This window comes from Chlamydotis macqueenii, chromosome 2 (assembly GCF_036417535.1).
Source record: "Chlamydotis macqueenii isolate bChlMac1 chromosome 2, bChlMac1.mat, whole genome shotgun sequence".
Lineage (NCBI taxonomy): Eukaryota > Metazoa > Chordata > Aves > Otidiformes > Otididae > Chlamydotis > Chlamydotis macqueenii.
Genome location: NC_141557.1, coordinates 22,600,478 through 22,623,044, shown reverse-complemented (window position 1 = coordinate 22,623,044; position 22,567 = coordinate 22,600,478). Strand labels below are relative to the sequence as shown.

The 22,567-nt window shown below is 35.4% G+C and overlaps 1 protein-coding gene across 1 annotated transcript in view; it reads right to left on the bottom strand.

Annotated features, from left to right (window-relative positions):
* The window catches only part of RUNDC3B (RUN domain containing 3B), a 53,992-nt gene that overhangs the window by 13,857 nt on the left and 17,568 nt on the right, over positions 1–22,567 (bottom strand). The window contains exons 4-8 of the mRNA XM_086741542.1: positions 21,928–22,013; positions 18,291–18,380; positions 15,074–15,154; positions 13,439–13,607; positions 7,638–7,795 (exon numbers count right to left, since the gene is read on the bottom strand). Coding sequence (XP_086597668.1) covers positions 7,638–7,795; positions 13,439–13,607; positions 15,074–15,154; positions 18,291–18,380; positions 21,928–22,013 — 584 coding nt within the window. The remainder of the gene's footprint in view (positions 1–7,637; positions 7,796–13,438; positions 13,608–15,073; positions 15,155–18,290; positions 18,381–21,927; positions 22,014–22,567) is intronic.

The window sequence follows — 22,567 nt, the reverse complement described above, 5'->3', positions numbered from 1 at the left end:
GATTATGTACCACGACTGACTTACCCTAATTTTTAGCTGATGTTCCCTAGCCCTTCCATTTGCAGTGAGTATCAAGTTATCCAAACCCTTTTACAAAATCAAAACCCCACGTTTATCTGTTCTAGACATCAAATAATTATCTTTGTGGAATTAAAAGAGGAAAATATTGATATTTGTTGTACAGGTCCTTTATCATTACTATGCCAAAGCAAGTATTCTTTTTCTGCCACAGCTCAGGTAAGTTCAGGTACTATTAACAGAGGAAGAAATTCCATGATCCATACAATATGCTCTCCTACTGGGAACGCACAACATTTGCAACTGCATTGCACTGAGGTCCTCAAAGGTTCAGGGCTTCTCATTATTCCTTCCTTCCTTATTTCCCCCTGCTCCCAACTTTATAATTCTACATTGGATAAAAATTCAGGAATTTGGAATGCATGAAGTGCTAATATCTAAGTAACTTAAAGCCTTCTTGCTTGCTACTTTTATGCAATGCTTCTATCCACTGAAGCGTAGCTATGGGACAAAAGAGAAAGGATGCCACTATAAAAAGAGATTTTACTATTACACATTAGAGAGAATATTGCCATGCTAATGTCATTAAGTATGCAAAACAGTCAAGGAAAGTCCCTATGATTCTCTAACCCATTAAGGGAAAAAAAAAAAAAAAAAGAAAGAGAAGAAAAAAGAAAAAGAGACTCCTTATAAAAACGAGTATTTTTCACTTTGGAATCAGCCAGCATTTTGCTGTAAATATACCAACACATCTTGTCCCTGAAGATACTAGTAACTTCAAAAGCTTTTCACTATTTTTAGAATTTAAGGTTTATTTTAATATAAATTTTTTAAACCTCCTTTTAAAAAGTTCAGAATGAGAAATTAAAATATGAAGGTTTAAAAATAAATCCCTTTCTATCTACTGCATCTTGCAGAGCAAGTTCTTTTCTTCAGGCTGCTATGAATCCAGAAACTTTGGCTTCCTGCTGTTCAATAAACCCACGCTATCCCTCTGGATTCTAATAGTATGTCCTCCATCCCATCACAGCCTTGGCTGCAATTTTGTTAATTCTGCATATTTCTTTGCTGTGCCTCACTCTGTGTGCTCCACTCTGAATTGCAGGAGTTTGTCCACATACTAATACTACACCCAGTTGAACTTTTCCTACTTATACTTTTAGCCAAAAAGGAAACTCTTTCGCCTTCACAGGTTTTCATCTCACTGGAAACAGAACTTGCCTTCTTGCTGTCTACCCACACCTTTGTAAAACAGAATAGACATACAATATTGCAGCAAACTTCTGAAGAAATAATTCCACAAAAATAAAATCCAAAACACTGCATAAATAGAACAGTCTTAACATTTGTCAAAATACGAAAAATTTTGTCTATGCTGTTTAAAAAAAAAAAACAAACAAAAAACCAAAACAACTAACCCCCCCCCCCCCCCCCAAAAAACCAAAAAATACAGAGAAGTTCAGAAAAGAAGGTGCTGAAAACAAACTAGACTGCAATGCTAAGGATTTAAAACTGCTGCTGCAAACTTGAGGCAGTCAGAGGACATACAGGAAGCACTGCAAATAAAAGCGTGGCTAATGGGAATTATGGTTTGATAGCAAGGATCCATGAAAGCTCTAAAAGGAAAGAAGGATTAGCATTCTCAGTTTTGACATTCTAGGAAAGAAATTCACCAAGAAGATCAAACATTAAATTTTAATCTCCCAGTTCCTTTCAGTGCGAAAATAAAGCAGCTACAACAAATTGAATTTACTGTACTTACACGGTTAAGGAATTTAGTTTCTTTAAAAAAAAATTAAATAAATAAATAAAAAGCCCAAAACCCCAACAGTCTTACAAGAGGACTATCTGAAAAGGAAGGTGAGTGCTAAAAAAGTGATCCAGCTTTCCTATTTCTCCAGATGATTTAATTTTTGAGCGAGGATTACAAGGCCAGGCAACCCACATTTAAAGTTTTACTCATAAGGAGACACAAAACACAGGCTAACTTTGAAAGCCTTTGCTTAGACCTTTCTGCTTCTGTTTCCTTGGATAAGCTTTTCTCTGCTTTGTGCCTGACAGCACAGTTATAGCCTACATCCTTGATAACTTTGTGCCTTCATCTGTGACCCTGCCCTGCCTGCTCTTGGGCAGGACAGCAGCATTCTGAAGGCTCTAGAGCATTTACCAACAGAATCTTGACAAAGTGAAGAAAAGCATAGATACTATTTTCATAAGCAAGTTTTTTAACCAAATGAGGCATGATCAATCTTTGGAAAGGAATCATCTTTGCTACAAAGAATATAGTAAATCTTCCTTTAAGTACTCTTTAATAGATCTGATAGGACATGGTGTATTTGAAACAGAGAAGCTCATTTCGCCTGGACTTAAACACGTATGAATTTACTCCAGCATGCTGCTCTCACACTATGTTCAGCGGCTATGTTCAGGTCCAGCTGAGAATGAGCTGATGGAATTCTCTGAAAGATAGGATGTCAGCTTGAGCTCAATGCAGTGCTAACACAGGGAAAAAACAGGTATGTGGACAGAGTACTCCCAACAGTCAATGCCTGAAAAATAGGGAAGCATAAGTGACAGGCTGTGTACAACTCAGGAGTGGAAACGTACACAGAACATTTACTGTAATTAAAGAGTGTCACTGAAAAAAAGGGTGTCTCAGGGTTCCAACTAACCTGTAATTTCCTGTCTCTACAAAGACATTTGTATTATCCAGATAGGAACTGCAGTATTGCTGGATCTACCAGACAGCTATATTAAAACAATACAAATGGAGTACAGACACCGTTTGGGCCTTGAAAAGACTGATCAATTCTGAAGTAAAGCCAAACAAAGTAAATAAATCTCATTTTAAGATTCGCTAAAACATGAAAAATTATTAATTATACAGACAATCCTAATACAATGTAAGACGTGAATGCTTCTCAATTTAAATTGAGTCTTATTTGTGCCACAACCAAAGAAAGAATTCCAAACAAGTATTCTTGACTTGCCTTCCCTCCACAAAATAACAAAACAAGACAGGGATATAGGAAAAAGCAGCAGAGGGAGATTAAAAAAAAAAAACAAACAAAAAAACAGAGCAGTATAAAATACAGCATACCCACTGAACCTAAGAAACATATTTTCAATACATGTGATAAGTGAAAAAAAAAAAAAAAAGAAAAAGAAAAAAAAAATTAAAATGTTGCACTAGTTCTGACAAAGAGACTGCAGCATCTTACACCAGACACACCAGCCTGAAAACCTGAAAATAACTTGGGAGGAAACCCATGTCGGTAAACATTATGCAAATCACTATTGTCATTTCAACAAAAATCACAGCAGAAGAAAAAAAGCTTTAAAGCATTTTAAGTTGAGGGGTTTTTACCTTTGTATACCATGCTTTGCTTTTCCTTATCGCTTTATTTACAAATTTTTTTTTTGTTAAAGTGATTAGCTTTTGTAACATCAGTGAATCACTATGCAGGAGATGAGTCACTGTTCAGGAAATTGACGGAATCTCTCTTGTAATCATACATCAATATTTAATATATAAAAATTTCAGATGCAGAATCTGAACTTTACAGTAACAAAGAGCAGCACAGTTTGCCTTAGAAACAGGTAGTGTGTAAGCCAAAAGACAGACTAATAATCACCCTAAGGGGGAAAAAAAGTCTACTTAAGCTGAGAAAGAATTTTAAATGCAATGATGTTGTGGGCAAACAGTTCCAGATTTTGCCCAGTCACTTCTTTGACTGAGCTAACTAGTCCTTCCAGGCAGTGGTCTCCAGAGTGTGGTGCGTAAGACAATTCTTCGGGGTACAAAAAGAAAACGCTTTTTGTACTGTTAATAAATGAAAAAGAATTAAAAATAGTGTTTATTTCATCTTTATGTCATCCTTTCTAATTTCCATTTTTGTGTATGTTTTATAATGTACATAATATATCAGTACAGTAGTACATGTATATAGTTTATAAATAAATAAATATATCTATATTGCAGGAGGTGCTCAGAATTTTTCTGCTGATGGGGTGCGCAATCAAATATTTCTCTGCTCCAAGAGAATTCAACATTTCTTTGCAGGATCTTAGAGAAGGAAGAAAAGGGTGCCTCTGAGTTTTGAATACTCCAGGATGCAATTCCTTGATGATTTGGGAACCCTCTCCCATCACATTTTGAATGTTATGGAATTCAAATTGTTTTCTTCAGTTAGATATGCCATGGATCACAGGCTTCTCTTGGCTGTCCTTCTGTGAGCTGTTATTTCTAAAGCACTGAAGAGCTGTTAATTTTAAGCACTTTAAGGCCTTAAGAACTCCCCTATCCATACTTTAAAAATATTATAATTCTATAGAAGACTGCAGCCAAAAGCACTGTTCTCTAATGTTCAACTACAAAAAGTCCCATGCAAAACATCTCAGTGACAGCAAACACTTCTGAAGAAAGCAAGTAAAAGTCAGAATATGCCTTATCATGATTACAATTGACACATATCACTAAGCAATCACTTCATCTGGAGGTGCTGAAAACGTGGTAAAAGAACAAGCTGTTCTTAGAATAGAACAGAATAGTTCCAGTTGGAAGGGACTTCAAATGATCATCTCGTCCAACTGCCTGGCCACTTCAGGGCTGACCAAAAGTTAAAACATGTTGCTAAAGGCATTGTCCAAATGCCTCTTAAAGACTGACAGGTATGGGACATCGATCACGTCTCTAGAAAGCCTATTCCAGTGTATGACCACCCTCTCAGTACAGAGGTGTTTCCTAATATCTAGTCTGTATCTTGCTCTTGATCAGCTGTGTATTAGTTTAAAGGTGCCTGACTGACGATCAGGTGGTCTCTGCGGTTTCACTTTTCTAACTTGGTTTGCCATCAGACACCTGTCAGCAAAGTGAGACATCCAATCCCCAGATGAGTGGGCATATTCCTGAGAAATCCAATTAAGTTGAGAGACAAAAAAAAAAAGTTACTCTTTTGTGAACAACTAACTTGACAAATTTTTGGCTTCACTATTTTCCAGATATTGGTATTCATGCGATCCATGAAATGGCTTTTTGTTCGCTGTAGTTTGGGTACTCAAGTGTGTGAGACAAAATTAAGAATACTGAAAAATTGTAGAACATTGTTTTGCATAGTAGCTGTAAAATAAAAACTACCTCCAAGTTCCTCCAGTCTCCTATCTTCATATTTATTTCATGTTTTACAGCAAATTGCCTTATTAAATGTGAATATGGGAGAGAAGTTTCTCTATGGGTATTCTAATTTATAACCTGAAGGCCTTGTTGACCACTAGTATTATCTGGTTTCCAAGTCAGCAACAGTAAATACTGCCAAGAAAGTTCTACTTTTTTTTTTTTTTGGTGCCAGACCTAGACAGACTCAGATTCTGCTCAAATCCATTGAGAATATATGTAAAACGTTTTGACTTGCATGTCTGTGAAATATCAACAAATACTTACTCAACAGAAATCTGAAGCAGTAGAACTTGCTACCTCAACAACAACAGTCAGCAGAAGAGAAAGCATAATTAAAAAGAAAATATAGAATGTTTATTTACAATTGTTTCCATTACACAGTAAATGATCCTAAATCAGACCTCAAAGTGTTTTACAAACAGTAATGTAATATGCATAGGGCAGAATTACAATTCCAAACTTGCTCTTAGCTGCTGGTAAAGAATTCTACAAGATTTCAGTCTACATTCACTACTTTAAAATGCTACTAATGACAGGGGAGCAAAACACTAAGATTTGGAACTACATTAACACCATTTTAAAACAGCTGGACCATAAAAAGCAATTGGCCAAAACTCATGCCTCATTACAGACACATTAGTGATACAACATATTCTGCTGTCAGGACACTCTTGGTCAGAATAAAAGAAAAAAAAAGGAAAAAACAAGTATGAAAAAAATGATTAAAGTATGTTAATTATGACTAGTGTTCACCATCAGAAACCTGCTAGGAACATTTCTTCCCTTGCCTCTCTCCAATAAGGAACTATGAGTACCTCTAAGAAGAGTTCATCTGACAGGCACGCTACCCTCACAGCAGTAACAATGCAAAATCCTGACTGCAGGGTCTCATAAACAGCTATACAAGAACACACTGTCAAGATACAACAGCAACTGCTCCACAATTTGAGCCTTTACATAAGAAAGGCAGCAAACAAAAATCAACCCCCTAAGACTGAGATCTTTAGAACACCCTGACTGCATATAGCTCAGCTAAAAATTAACACCAGGTCTGAATGTTGAAAATTTCCAAGTATCAGAGCAGGTTTAAATGAGCTCACACCTCCCCCCCAGACCCCACAAATAATCAGGGAGGCCAAAGTAGTATAACATGAATCATTAGCTGCATCAGTAAGTTCAGAAAAGAATTCAAGAGCAGATATCTCTCAGAAGCTTACAGGCTATCAGAAAGAAAGAAAGAAAAAAGAAAAAGACTCAAAAAACCACCTTTTATTCTTCCTCAACAGGCATAAATAAAATGCAAATGCTGTATTCCTGAGGGCGTTAATAAAATCCATTTCAAGCACTGGCAATAAAATGATCTACCAGAAGACAGAGAGGGGAAGAGAGAGAAAAGAAAAAAAAAAAAGAAATAAAAGCTTTGTTTACAAGCTAGAAGTACTTTTTACTGGCTTACTGCATAGAAAGATCCTTCTGGGTGGTGTCTCTGTGAGACATTAAGCACAGGGAACTAAAGTACCCCAAAGCCATCTGTATATGCTCTTCATTCTAGATTATTTCAAAGGCCACAGATGACTTTGATTTTACTTCAGGGCCCAGATATATACAAATTATTCCAGTTATAAGATGAAATAATTTATCTTGTATTTGTTATTAACAGAATGGAATATATACATCTGCAGTGATTGTACTACAGCAGTCTCTCAGCAATTTATCACCACACAGCAAGTCTTCCATCTATCTGGGTCTTTAACACTACCAGTCAGTGTCTCTGCAAAAGGACAGGACCTCCCTACCCAGCAGACAAAGCTGGGAGCATAAACTATGTAAGGATCATAACATATTCAAATATGTATCACATTAGAAGTCACATATGCTATCAAAAAAATTAAGCCTTTTCCTGTTGTTTTAGTATTTCGCCTTGCATTGAAGAAAGGGTGACTAGCAAACTGTTTCATCAGTTTCAGTATTTTTAGGACCACCAGATGAGCTTCTACTGTGTCTGAACCCCACATAAATAAAATAGAATCTATATAAAGAAAATAAATATTTCTTTATCCTCTCATGCCTAACATTTTAAAAACAATGTTCAAAAGAAAGCTGCTTCCAATATTTCTTTAAAGGGTAGCCTTAAAGTTGGAAGTACTAAAATATAAAGACCACCTTATAAAAATACACTAAAAATTCAAGCAGGTTTACTGTAAGCTATTTCCGATCTGGGAAAAAAAAAAAAAAACAAAACACAAAAAACCACAACCTTAATTATTCTGTCTTGCACTACTGCAGTTTTGAGCGGAGCCATTTCTGAATATAAGAATTGTCAGGTAAAAAAAAAAAAAAAAGGCTATTTTTTAAAGGAAATTTCACTCCTTTCCACAGGAGTTAAATAAGTTAAATAAATTAAGTAATACTGCACTAACGTTTCTCCATTACACTAACTTACAACTGGTCTTGCAGTTCCACAATGATATATTCCAACTGTTCCTTCTCCATTTTATGGGCTAGATCCATATCTTCAATTGTTTGTAAAAGCAGTTTGTTCTGTGAGACAGATTCAGATAGCTGGTTTTCTCTCAGTCGTACCAATTCTTCAAGGTAACCCTGGAAATATAATAGAAAGCCTTAAAGAACATACTATCAAAAAACCTTTTCAGTATGTATGTTCACATTTTTCTGGTTTAAGATGCATACAGTTCTACTTTGGTTTTCTTGCCTTTTTTTTTATTTTTAAACAGACTAGTAAATTGACTTAAAAGATGAGTACGATATTTCCTATGAAGTACCAAGAAAATGTATAATCATTTATATTCTTACAGAGCAATAGAACAATAGATGAAACAACGAGACAGGAATGCTGCCAGCATGAAACACTAATGTATTTTTCAAAACCAGCATAGAACAGTCACTAGTACAAGAAAAAGATCGGAACTCTATGACTTAACAGATGCAGGATGTTAGATATTGCGTAAGAAGGACAAGAGTAGAATGTATCTATATGGATCTGTATAGTTAATGAAAGGGATTCAGAACTATTACTAAAAACATGTAACATTATTTTAAAGTTTCTTTGAAAACTACACTATCACATCACACATGAAAATGACTAAGAAGAAAGTTTTTGAAATAAATATTCATCTACAGTAACGCATAAAATAGGAGAAATGGTGAAGGTCACTTCTTTTAGTAACATTGGACATACACAGCTGGAATGTGCATGCCCATTGATCTCATCGTTTTTCCAGCTAATACTATAAAAGATAAAGGGCAGTCCTAATCACACTTCAACTACTTAGTCATTTACAAAAATCCACAATGTATTTAACAGCAGCTGTGATGTCAGGCTGGTCACAAAGTACGTTCACAAATTACACATCTGGTTACAATACTAAGCAGCTATTTCTTTTTCTTCTTCAAGCAAATGCTAGTAACTTCTTACCAATTATTAGTTAAAGCTGGATACAGTAAGCCTATACTGCATAAAATTTTGCATATTCCTTGAAGCCTGTGGAAAAAAAAGTGTGACTCCTTCATAAGTGCACACATTAAAAAAAAAAATTTAAAAAGTTGTTCTCATAGACACAGAACAGGTGTAGTTGTGTTACGTAAGAAAACGGGTTTAACATTAGCTGATCAGTAAAATGCTACTAGTATACTTCATGACCACAAAGACAATTAAGGGTTTGGAGCATCTCTCATATGAGAGGAGGCAGAAAGAGCTGCGATTGGTCAGTCCAGGGTTGGGGGGAAAAGGGGAAGAGGGGGAGGAACAGAATCATATCAATGCATACCAATATTTAACGAGAGCATGTGAAGAGGACGGCGTGAGACTCTCCCCAGTGGTTTCCAGTTAAAAGAGGCAATGGGCAAAAATTGAAATACAGGAAACTACTTACATGTAGAAAAAAAACCCCTTATTTTAAAAAAAAATTTTTAGATGAACGTTGTAATGGGTTTTCCAGACAGGCTGGGGAGTTCACATCCTTGAGATATTCACAGCCTGACTGGACAAGGCCCTGAGCAAGCTGCTCTAGTATACCTTTTTTGAGCAGGAGAGTTGGACTAGAGTCTCCAGAGGTGTCATCTGACCACAACTATTCTATGATTACATACAGTTCTATCCACTGGATATGTTTATATTTGATATTAATTTATTTTAGTGTCAGTAACAGTTCCAAAGAATCTTGAGAGCTTTTCAGTATGTCTAGTTCTGTCTCATCAAATGTTATTGTTGCCTTGACTGTTAAGGTACTCCTTGTAGCTCTAAGTAGTGCTTCGGAAGTACAAAATGATGTATTAGGATATACACAAATTTCCTGCCTTGCAGAAACGTGAAACAAAATTTTACAAAAACATTTTAGATATGAAGCATCAGTATCAGAAACAGAATACTATGAACAGTAAACATCTCCATCCATAATGACATGGAGATGCACCATTCCATCAGTGAAAGCACATAGAACTCCAGTATAAACAGTATATAAATAATTTAGGAGTTTACTACACAAAAGTCAACAGTTTACACCATTCCAAAATAGAGAAGGGATAACTTCCATGTAACAAATGTGTAAACTATGACTCATTAATCTGGACAAGAGACAACTTGGAAAAGACAAACTCATTTTTTCAGAGTGGCCTGGAGAGGGCAGGAAGGAAGTGACTGTTCATAATTTTTTAAAATACAAGAGCTAAGCACCATGAAACGGAGCTAGTAGGAGCCACACTCAAAAGACAGAAAATGAGGTGGCTTTTCACACAACAGATGGTAGACAGGCAGACTGCTTTGCCAAAGAAATGGTTTAGATGCTAAAAATTAACATGAGGTCAAGGGGATATTTGACAAGTATTTGGAAGAGAGATCCATCACGGGTTACTAAACAGACAAATCTTATCAGCTTCAGGAAGTCCTTGAGCTGATTTGTGCTGGCCAAGAAAGTATTAGAGGAAAAACAGTGCACATACATTTGCTTTGTTTTTATTCTTTCCTCCACACCTAATTTGGGCAAGTATCCAAGATAGGATAGTAGGGTAACCAAAGATTCTTGGTCTAAACCAGCATACCATTGTTGATCTAATAAAGCAATGTTAGGATTTACCTTGCTAAAATACCTGACCCTATCCTACCATTCAAACAACTCAGAAGATATAGATACCTTTATCTTAGCAGAAATCCAATCGCTTGTCATATTGTGACCCTGGTAAATATCACTCACCCGTGCTATTAATGACTGCAATACACATACTTATTTCAGAGGCACAAAAGGAATTTATCATTGCTTGCACATAGTAAATGACAACAGAGCAAAAGAAGGATCTATCAGACTCGCTATGCCAGTTACTAAAAATACACTATTTTCAACTTGGTCTTCTTGTCACAAACATCCAGTTTTCCAACATGCAGAATGTCAAAAAACCCCTTTGTTTGAAAAGAAACACTCTGTCTCTGATTAACTGGTACCTACTGCACTGTGTGCATTGTTGCTGCAACTTATTGCCATGAAAAAGGTCCCAAAAAAGGAATGAGAGCAACACATAGGAAAGGAGCTCTATTCCACAGTCCATCTAACCTCTTAACGGTAATTTGTTCAAGTTATAATAGAACAGATGTAGTATAGCTGAAGTGAATTAAATAAAACTTTGGCAGGCACATCCCAAATGAAAATTAGACAATGGAAATTTTTTTGTATGTGGGAATAAAAAAAAGTTATTTTGCTGCTGCAATTGTCAAGCAGACATTCTAAAGGAGGACAATTAGGGAAGTGTCAATGATAGAGTAGCTATCATTTTGAAAATTGTATTAAATGCACTGAAGTTTTCAGAGTTATAAAACTGACTTGAAATCACCCCTATATTAGTTAAGTATAGAAGCTGGCAGTTCATTAAAAGAATACTACAAGGAATGGTGTGACTCACTAAAACAGCAATGGTCAAAATTTTAAAATGCTCAGTATCAGATCAGTGAACAACTTCCTATGGAATAGAAATGTTTCTGGATCTTAGACTCATGAATAAAACAAAACCTCCATTTACTGCTACAGCCACTGAAGATCTTTGTGCTTTTGTAGATGTAAAGCTTCCTAGGGATTCTGGCTAGTGAATCTGGACACTACATTTCAATATTGTTTCTGCCGATGTCTTTCACAACTTTGATGGGGTATCCTCCAAAACGAACCATCCTGGATGTAACAAGAAAAATAAACATCCACCTGTTTTGTTCTCTTCAATGTTCCTTCAGAGCTGATGATACTTTTCTCATCAAACTCCAAAATATTTTACAATCTTTGGGGCTGGGGAAGAGCGGAGTTCAAACCGATCCTATGTTTTTGTCTGGATGGAAGGATGAAATGCTGTCTTGAATGTGTTCCTGTGCTTCAAGGACCACGGGGTGGGGAGGGAAAGGTTTTCATTTTATGTATTTGAAGAGTTTCTTTTGAATGGTACATTTTGGTTTCAAAAGCAGGACAAATGTCCTCTGTACCAGAGAGAGCCCCAGGGAACACAAGTTCTTTCCATATGGAAAGTGATACCACACTGGCTGAGAAGATCATACCAGCAACCTGGATGTCAACATTTAAGGTCATATTTAAAAAAATGAGAAGTCTAAGGGACCAAAAATAGAAAAGAAATAATTGTATGCGTATTTAAAAAAAAATACCTCACACATCTATCATCCCACTGTTCCTTAGAAAACCTTTAACTAGGTTTTCTCACATGCACTGAAGTAAAACAACTTTGATTCTACCCATTCCATATTAAGGCTGGCATTTAGCAATCCATGGCTACATTGACCCTAATGAACTGAACATAACCAGAACTCCTCCTCAGGTACATTTTCTGAGTCTGGCTGCATCTATACTAAAATTCAAGCTCAAAAGGATCATGTCTGAAGTCATGCTGGTTATTTGGAATGATCACTGACAAACACTAATTCACAAACTGTGACTTGAAATAATCTGGGAGAGTGTTAGTTGTCCCAGGCCAAAACCATGCCATCAATCATTCTTAGAATTTAAATATGTATGTGACGGAGCTGGCAGCAAGACCTGGGCCACAGTTAATGTACTGAGTCCCAGCTGGCAGAAGATCCATTCTAGATCCCATCTGCCTCTTTCTTTTTTCAGAAAATTTTTTCTTCTCAGTACAGTAAAAACTAGAAAGGCAGAGAGATAATCTTGTGATTTTAATGCTCTAAACTAAGGGAAATAATTATATCTCCAAACACCCTTACGTAGTTCCAGCCTTTCATATGGTTTTCTGTGTTCAGAGTTTCGTCAAAATCAAATTCTGACATTAGGAAAAAAAAAGAATACTAAAAATACTAATAAAATTCTTTAAAAACATGAACAATTTGTCTTTCATTCTTCTTTTTTTTTCCCCAACCTCTCCTTTCTTTTTCTATGCGCTATTTCTTCAGTGTCTACAAACAGCCTTCCCTCTTCTCCTCCACTACTTAATACGCATTGTTGTCTCTGTAGTTGTAATATGCTGTTATGAAAAACTGACAAGCATTTTGCTTTTCAAAATACTAGAAAACTTTGGACATACACTTCACCATTAAGTTACAGTATTTTGAGTGGTAGAGAGAGAATCTACCTTTGGTTTCTATAACAACATTCTCTATGCCAACTAAATTACTGAAATCAAAGACAAATACACTTTCTTTCTTTCCCATTCTAGCTGGAAGTAGGTCTTAAAACTACGTGTTTTTCTAAAAACCGATCTCCATATCACTGAGAAGATAGTTTTGCTTTGCATTCCTAGAAGGATTACTTTACTGACCATTTTTGATTACTGCAAGACTAAATGTTAAAGTTTAATATCACCACCATTATAAAAGCCTTCAACTAGCAGTCTACCTACATCAACAAAATTCTATGGTCTCTAAGGAAGATTAAAATCATGTGGACAGTTGTGTTCACTTCAAGCTTTCAACCCAACAGCTTCTGTGATACACTGCCTGTAACTCTGAGATTGGAAAAAGTAGCCAAAGCTTCTGCACGAGATTGTGAAATCTGATCTCCAAATTATTATTATTATTTTTTTATTATTCTCTTCCCCAAAACTCTTTTCTCTCAAATCAATTTGCAAAGATACTTAGATACTCTGAGGATCATAAAATTTAAGACCATTTACATGAAGCTAAATAATATTTAGTATATTTTTCTGCCTTTACTTAAGTGGATACGTCACCAGTTGGCTGGTGACGAGCTTTGGCTCCATCACCCCCACACAAAACCCATCTTTTACCTTCTGTTCCAATGCAAGCCGGTACTTCTGTTCTACCCTTTTGCATTTGTTGTACCAACTGTTTTCATCTGTGATGAAAGGAGGACCAATGTTCTCTGGAGTGCTGCCTTCACTGCCACTGCTGCCCAGTGTTCTTAGCTCTTCTTCATCACTGCTGATGCTGTCAGAACTGAATGATCATATTTATTAGCCAAGTGAAAGCTATGTTCATTAAAATGCAAATTCTCCTTGAAATTAATGTACCACAGTTCTTAAAGATATCTAAAGCTCTGTAAAGCAAAAATAATTGTAGGTTTTGGATAGGATAGATCACCAAATACAACTTATATTTCAACCTTTTGTATAGCCACCTAAAGAATGGGCAAAGATTTGTTTGTGATCTTAGTCAAGTTGTCTTAGGCAAGTCAGACAACTGTATATGGGATACTCTCCTTGAATTCGAAGGGCCAGTACATTATAATATCCTATCTAAGGAAATGTGATTTAAGCTTTCCTTCACAAATTCAAGGCAAAGAATAGTATCTGAAAATAAATTGCATTTGTTTCTAAAAATGTAGAAAAATAAAAACATGATTTTCATTATGCTAAATTATGATAAATTTAAATGAGAATGTATAGTTATGGTTATAGGGAAGACGATGTGCCTGTTATTTCACAGAACATACGTATGTCCCTACACAGTATGCAGATTCATTGTTAAAATATCTCCATATCATTCAGAACCAATGTATGCCAGAGAATTCAGACATCTGTCTTAAAGACAAGAATTTTAATTTATCCCAATATCCATTTGAAATCTTCCCTTACAACTACGCTTTCTACTACATGAAAAGCTACTACGTTTTAAGTAGTAAAAGAACCTACATTACTAGGTTTTAAGTAGTGATTCCTGCAACCCCATGATCCTGCCATGAAATAAATTCTGCTTTAACTGCACCGTGCAATTGGTCATTAACATGTAAGCTAATAAGAACTTAAAGAGAGTAACTAGGATGTTTCATGTTTGGTTATACATCATCAAGACTACTTCTAACTCTCAACTGCTTTCTTCATTTTGGCAAACCTAACAGTAGAACATGTCCCTTTAATTTCCATGCTTTTTGGAGATGCCAAATTGCTACCTGGTCTGTTAGACAATTATCATTCTTTTTTTTATTAATCATATGGCTGATCAGAGGAGCAAAATGTAGCTGGAAGGTCAGATCATATATGCAACTGGTCATGATTTTCTATCATGTGCTAACTACTAATACTGCATACTGTGCAAGTGTCATATCTTACCATTTACTAGGGCATACAGAATTTTTATCTACAAAAAACCTACTTTTAAGTTTACAGCTACACAGAAATGGCCCCAAAGACAACTTTTGTCTGGTGATCTTCAAAGGAAAGACAAAAAAACATTTCCTGTTGAACTGTGATTCTAATCCAAGTAAACAAGGTTAGCATGACTCACTCTGATGAGTCATGTAATAATTCCATCAATCTGAAAGAGCAAGGTAGCTGAGTGTACAGGTTTGTACTTAGATATGGATATTATTTTGAATGTGAAATGAAAAGCAAGAGGCTCAGTATGAAATAAAATTTTGCTAATGAAATAACATTTTAAAAAAGCAGTGTAAAGATAAAAAGTACCTTTGCGTGAACTTCAAGTACGGTGTATAATCTATGACAGCTGGAAAACTGCCATCCAATCCCTCACCCTTCAGACAAAAACTGATAAAACAGAGAAACAATGACAAGATTATAACAAGAAAATTAAATGACAGTGACAGTTGAATCTCAACAATGTGAAATTTGATTTTTCTTAATTTTTTGGTAATAAGAAAGGCCGAGCATATTTAACACTGAAATTCTACTCAGCAAAGCTAGATTGTTCAACATTAAATGAAAATCACTGATATTATTATTATAAGATAATAAAAACCCCAACAAACAGAAATTCCACATAATTGGGGAACAGATACGGGCAAGTGGTATAAACTCTAATTTTTAAATATTCACTTTTATTCTGAAAATACAGATGGATTGCAAAGGAATATCAGGAAAAGGAAAGTTAGTTGAAGAAAGAGAAACAGAAGAGCTATGGATAAGCTTGGAATCTTCAGTATTTAAGCTCATTTAAAGTGTTTGCAGAGTGCTTAGGTAACCATCCTACAAACTTTAAGTTAAAAATCAGTTCTCAAAAATATTTCAGAGTCTTTCTCCTTTCAGATACTTTCTGGTGTTGTGCTGCAGGAAGATGAGGAACACTAATGAAACTAACTTTCAGAAAATGTTCTTAAATGGCTGTACGTTTATAAAGCTCTCACCTACACTGTATTCTTTTTTTTGTACTAGATATGAAAGATTGCATTTGAATCATGTTTAATTATCACTGAAGTGACAAAATTAATCATGCTTCTGCAAGGCTCATATTGCTCACTCCTCCTATCTCCATCATCAAAAAACAGATTCTAGTAAGACACAGCTTTTGCTAACTTAATTGCAAGGTGCCATTTTTGACAATGCAGTCACTTCAGTGGTATTTGGAAAGCACATCTGAAGGTTTTTTTTCCGCCCTAAGAAAATAAAAGCAAAGAAAACAACAAAAAACACCTCTGCAAATCCACAATTATTTTAAGTAGATACATAATTCCACATTTCTGTGAGGGGGGTGGAGGGGGAAATTTAGATTCTGCTCTCACCTGGGTTCCCCCACGTCCACTCCAAAGTCTTATTTACATAGTTCAGCCAGTCAGCATTTATAAGAAACTGAAAAAAAATCTTAAATATAACATGCAAAGAAGGGCTACAGCTTCTCAGCCATTCAAACCACAATTACATGTGGCACCCAAAAAAATGCTCCTGTAGCACTATGTTGCTATTTTGCCGAGAACATTTCTAGGCTCTCAAAAGCTGCACTGACAAAAACTTAAATGTCTTCAACGAGAATCAAATCTTTACTTTGAATACTACTAACAGATGATGTAAGTATGTTAATATTAGAAATTAGAAAACAAAGGAATAACAAGCGCACTCGTACAACTAAGCTCTCATACTGGCAGTACGTAAGCACTGAGGCTTATGCAGGACAAACAGACAACTGATGATTATTTATGGAAGGATTTACATACCGCAGACCTACTCTTCCTATGCTTCTAATTGATGTATAGCGATAGTCCTTCTAAGTATAGTGCTAATACAGAAGCAATTTAATTTCACATAGTGTAAAGCTTAAACTAATAAAATCTGCTAAGATTTGAATTTGCTGTACACAAGGGTAGCTGTCTTATAATCCCGAAGCACACTTCTATTCACCTAGAACATATGTTGAGGATGCAGTTAAGCCAATCTAATGACTAAATGCTGGCAAAGAAGTGATACTGTGTTTTCAACCTCTCCCTCCTCATTTTTTCTCTTTTTTTTTTTTTTTTTAACTCCAACCAGACATTCCCTTTCCTCTCCTTACAATAGTATGGGCACTTATCTGATGCCATGATGAGCTAGTTCAGCCATCAAGACCTGAATTTTTAGGTTTTTTTTCCCCTTTAGTATCCAGTTGCAGTTCCAGAGGCAGCTGAACTAAATGTTCACTGCCACCAGAAATGAAGACATTACTTAATCCTTTTTATTCCTTTTCTTCTTCAAGCCTTATGGTCCCATCATCTCTGCCACTTCTGTGAACCTAACCAGCTAACAGCAAAATAAGAAGACAGAATAGTTCTTGAGTATATTTTTTTTTTACTCTGTAGCATTGTATTATTCTAGTCTTTACATATATTATTTTTACTTACTTAACATACATTTACTTACTTAACATACTTTTTTTTACTCTTTACTCTGGCTCACAGAAGGGTCTAACAAGCCTTAAAACTGGTATAAGGGTACCTAAGGAGGAGTAAATCTCCAAAGGCCTTTTGGCAACAGTTAATCACCCAGTGCATCCAGCGAGACTATGTGCTCTTTTCTGCCAGTTTATCTCCTGAACTGGTTTCTGGCAAGCATTAATGCTGCTGCAGGGTAAATAGTAGAAGTGTACTGCCAGGAGACTGGAGAAAAGCATTATCATTCTCCTTTTCCCTATGCTGTATTATGAAATCCTTCCCCCCTGGCTCTGTAAGAGGCTAAGTGGATCCAATCAGGCATACGAACAGGGCCTTGCACCAGTCAGATTTGATCTTCATAGGCACTCTAGTCTTTATATCTTGCTGATGTTTTTTTATATATGCATAGATGGTTTTTATATTATCTAACGTGCTTGCACTTTCATTACCCCAAAACACAGAATTAATCATATAACAAAGCATACAAAAGTCTACCTAAAGACTGCAAAGATAAATTCATGTAATCTGATGATACTTTGTAGTTTGGCTGCAGTTAATTATAATACAAATTAATATTAAATAGTCATTTGTAGGTTAAGCTTTTAAAATCTAAAAGTGCTAAAGTTAAGGATACCTACACTTTCTACATACGCAGTTACAATGCTGCCATTGAGTACCAGGGCATAACCATGTACTTAATCACACAGTTTTCCTTACAGTTTAAAAATAACTTTAAAAGATTCAATTGTCTGTAAGCTTCACTTAATAGGTTTGATATATCTTCTACAATTATACTTCTGATTGCTTTCAGAATTTTGACACCAGAGAGAAAGACCATGTAATCATGCAGCTATACAATCTATGGCCTAACTTTGTTCTTATCTAGAAAAGACATTCAAGATCTTTCTCTCTCCCTCCCCCTCCTTCCCCTCCATCTAAGTTTTGTGTCTCAAACTATCAAGGGAATCTAACAATGTTTTCCATAATGCATCAATTTATAAGTACTTTCCCTGAGCATTTTGTTACGAAGCATGCAAATATAATACCTGAAATCAATTGCATTGAGTCCCAACAGCATACCAGCAAGCATATTTGCTTCTTCACCAAGAACAATTGCTCCATCCTCATAAAATCTCCTTCAATAAAAAAGAAATTAGTTCAGTTAATACAATTTTTTCTCAGATAATAATGTTTTTCATAGTTAACAGAAAACTGAAGAAATTCAGTTTAAATAAAAACAACTCATGTGAACCCCAGGGGCATTCATATTTCTTTTCCAATAAAGCAAACCAACAGACTGCACAGCACAAAGCACCACAATCTTATAGCACATAAAAATTTAGACAGAAGCAAAAAGAATTTACAATATCAGCCCTAAGAAACAGTAGAACAGGATGGACAAAATGAAAAGAAAATTATTAAGATATCTTATACTTCATTGCTGAAAGGAAAATATTGTATTATGTACTAAAAAAAAAAAATTATTCCATCATATGAAAGCAAAAAGTTCTTTCTCACAATTGTACTTGCAGGCTCTTTTAAAGTTCAACATCCACTCTTCATTCTTAGTAGCTGAATATTTTTTAAAAAATATTTTCACAAATCAACTATTTACCAGGTAGCATACTTTTTCTTAAAATACTGCATGCTGCATCCAGTTATTCCGAGATTTAAAATTTTCATTATTTCAAGGTGTATTGTTTTCTTAACACCATTTTAAATTGTAAAACCTCTATTTTAAAATTCCACACCTCTTCAAGAAGCATAAAAGGCTGCTTGAGAACAGTGACCAATAAAGCAACAATGTTTGAATCTGTATTCCCTCACCTCTTCCCCATTCTCTCCCATTTATTCTAATTTTCTCCCACCAGCTACCACAGAAGCTACTTCCAGACAGAAGGAAGATCCACCATTGCCATGCATGGCCTTGTAAAAAAGGCATTTGGTCTGTTTAGCAAAGTAGCACACAATTTTAATTTCTGTATTAAAGGAATCTTGACAGCAGCTGAGGCAGAAAGGTCACCAGAATTCACCTGAGTGCTACATGTGGAAAGAGGGAAACCAAAAGCTGTTCAGTACCAAAGGCAAGGCTGAAATGTCACTCACTAGAAACAGAGATGCACCTATACCTTCTAGCAATGTATGACTGCAAGAAGGTGCCACTTTATTGAATGCAATCTATCTGTCAAATACTAGCAACACTGCCCTACCAAAATGTCCATCTGTTTTAAGAACTGCATGGAAGCACTTGGATGGCTCAGTGAGAGCTCGAGTTGGCTGCATGGCGAACATCCAGAACAGACACATTTTGGGGCACAGCTCCAAAGACTGATCTGTGTTCTAATGCACACTGTCACAAGTCCCGCTTTTGCAATTTCATAACAGACATCCATTTGCTGTAAAAAAACAAGCTGTCCAAGACATTGGATGTTCTCAGCGGAAGCAAGAAATCTGGAAGACTTCCTCTGGGAAGACTAAGATTATAATCCTGACACTGAGGCTATGACGTACAGACTCGGTTCTCTACATCGTCTTCAGGAAGGGCATCAGGAGGCTAAACTGGCCCCTGTTTGAGACAAAATACTGAGCTAGATAGGCTTTACAGACTGATTCAGTACAGTTACTCTAATTTGTGAGCTAAGAACAATGCTCCCAATACAAGATGATTACAAACCACTTGTGTCATTTGTAAAATCACTGCCAGGTACCAATCTGTACTGTGTTCAGTTTATCTTGTAAAATGGTGACTAGGAAGTAATCACACAAAAAAGACAGGGAACACTTGAAATGGTGAGATGCAGATATTAGCCTGACAGTGGCAATGCTTCTTAACCCAGCTATAGTAATACAGCCAAAACAACAGCCCCCTTGGAAAACTCACAAATTTTCTTTCACTGCTATGCAATTGACATCTCACAACAGAAGAGTCTACTTTAAATTAAAAGTCTGCGCTTGGTAGAAAAATAATTGTGCGTTCATGCTTAATTCAACCCCCTTCCAAGTGCAATACGCAGATCCAGCACTAGCAATGTACTGCTTCGTTAATAGACTGGCCCTATGATTAGACACCTAAACACAACAGCGAGGTTTAAAAAGCACTAGCAGTACGACAGATGAATCTCATACTCTACATACACATGTGTAACATACGATATTTATAGTTTATATAAATAATTATTAAATACATATATAGCACAATACACAATTTAAAATTCTAAATAAATGGTGCAAAGCATCACCAAAATATGAGGCCACTTATTAAGTATCCAAAATCTCATATGGAAAAAGAAAGTGTGTCCATTATTGCTAGTGGATTTGAAATCCACACTACCAAGATCTGAACTGTAACTTTTATTTCCACTATATTTATTTAAAATACTACTTCAAAACAAACTTCTCACTTACTCTTTTTGGAATGTAAAAGAATTTGTTTCCAAAAGCCACACCACTGAAAGAACATTCAAATATATGAAATACTAACATGTTCAAATAAATGAATTTGAAACTGCTAATACAATAATACCACTACTATCCACTAGCAAACAAACTGCACTACTAAACAGAGACAAAGAATGTACTACTTAATGACACAGTTTGTGACTCTCCTCTTCCTCCTCATCTCCCCCTTAAAAACCCAAGCGACTTCTCAGTTTGAGGCAACATGAGTAAATCTATTGCAGAAATCTTTGGTTTATGAACTTCTTGTATAATGTAAATGCAAGCAAATCTCGGTAAAATGAAGACAGGTCTGGAAACTTCAATAAAATGGGACGTTTACCTAGTTGTGTTTCAAAGTCACCTTAATATTGGCAAAATACATGGAGATGTGTGGACAAATAGTATTACAAACAGAAATAATATTCTAAATTAACAGAAATCCTTACAGAGAAATTCTTACTGTTTAAATAGTCCTTTCAGTATGTCTAAAACTTTTAGACTTCAACATAAGGTGACTCACTTCATGTAAGACTTACTCATATTTAGATGACTTAATCATAAATCTACAAGATACACTTGTTACAGGATAAATCATCATATAATAAAAACATTATCTACAACCAGTACAAAACTGCCAGAGTATTTTTTATCATAAAGCATATTCTTGTCCGTAACAGCTTTTATCATTAGAAGCTACAAGAAACATCTGTTACACATTTTTCATATTACATCAAGAATTCTAGCTATGCCTCATCACTAATTCTGTTCTTCTATAGGAATCTTCTCAAAAGGTTCCTGGAAATGTCTTCCTTTCATCTTCAATAAAAGTTCCTAGAAATTTTTTTTTTTTTACTGTGTTTATAGGGCTTTCTGTCAACCATACCTAATTTTGAAAGGAACATTACATCTTCTATCCTTGTCATGCTACAATTTCAGAATTAGTTCCTTCTTTAGAGAGGTTTTTTTCTCTTTTGACCATTCAAGAATTCCAAACTTACTTCTATATTTTTTAAATCACAAAAGGATTTTCAATTTTTCAGTTTTATTCATGCTAAAATCTAATCAGTAGCTTCCAACTCCAGATATCTAATTAAGTTACAGCTCTTTTGCTAGTTACATCCTTTCCTACAGAAATCAAGTGGAACATTCACTTCCAAACCTAAGTGTCTCACTTAAGTAACTTTTGCTAAAATATTGCAAAAAAAAAAAAAAAAAAAAAAAAAAAAAAAAAAAAGTCTTAGAGACCTGGTTGTTTTGTAGTCTCTCAGAGCTGTGGAAATATATTCAGACAAATGCTTTTCCATAAGTGCTACTCTGATCCAGGCTCGACCCTGCAAGAAGAAAGAGGTATCAAATATTTAAGTATTATAGAATGAAACACTTAATTTTACATCTGAAAAAGAGTACAGTTGATTTACTCAGGTGAAATGAACTGATTAACAAAATTACCACTAAACATTAATTGATGCTAACATAGGTCATTATAGTAACAATGACAATAGAAAGTGCATTCTTACAAATAAACTTTATTCTGAAATAAAGTTCTCCAAAATTTGAAGGGGGGCTAGGGGGAAGAAGGATTCTGCTTTTAATTATTTATTTAGCCTTTTGAAAATCTCATGTGTATAAGTGGTAGCAGATCAGGGCAGAAAGCTTTCATTTTAAAGACAATGGTATTGGAAGCATCCAAACGGTTCCACTGTAAAGCAGCTCTAAAATCTACCCTCAAGATTATTTAAGTAAGAACAAATTCTCTGTGTTCATTCCAACATTTGTTGGATCAATAAAACAAAATTGTAAGTCAGTGATGTATTTTATTATGTAATTTGCACAATGTTTTTTTTTTCACCCTCAGTAAGGACATAATTATAGAAGATGCACATAA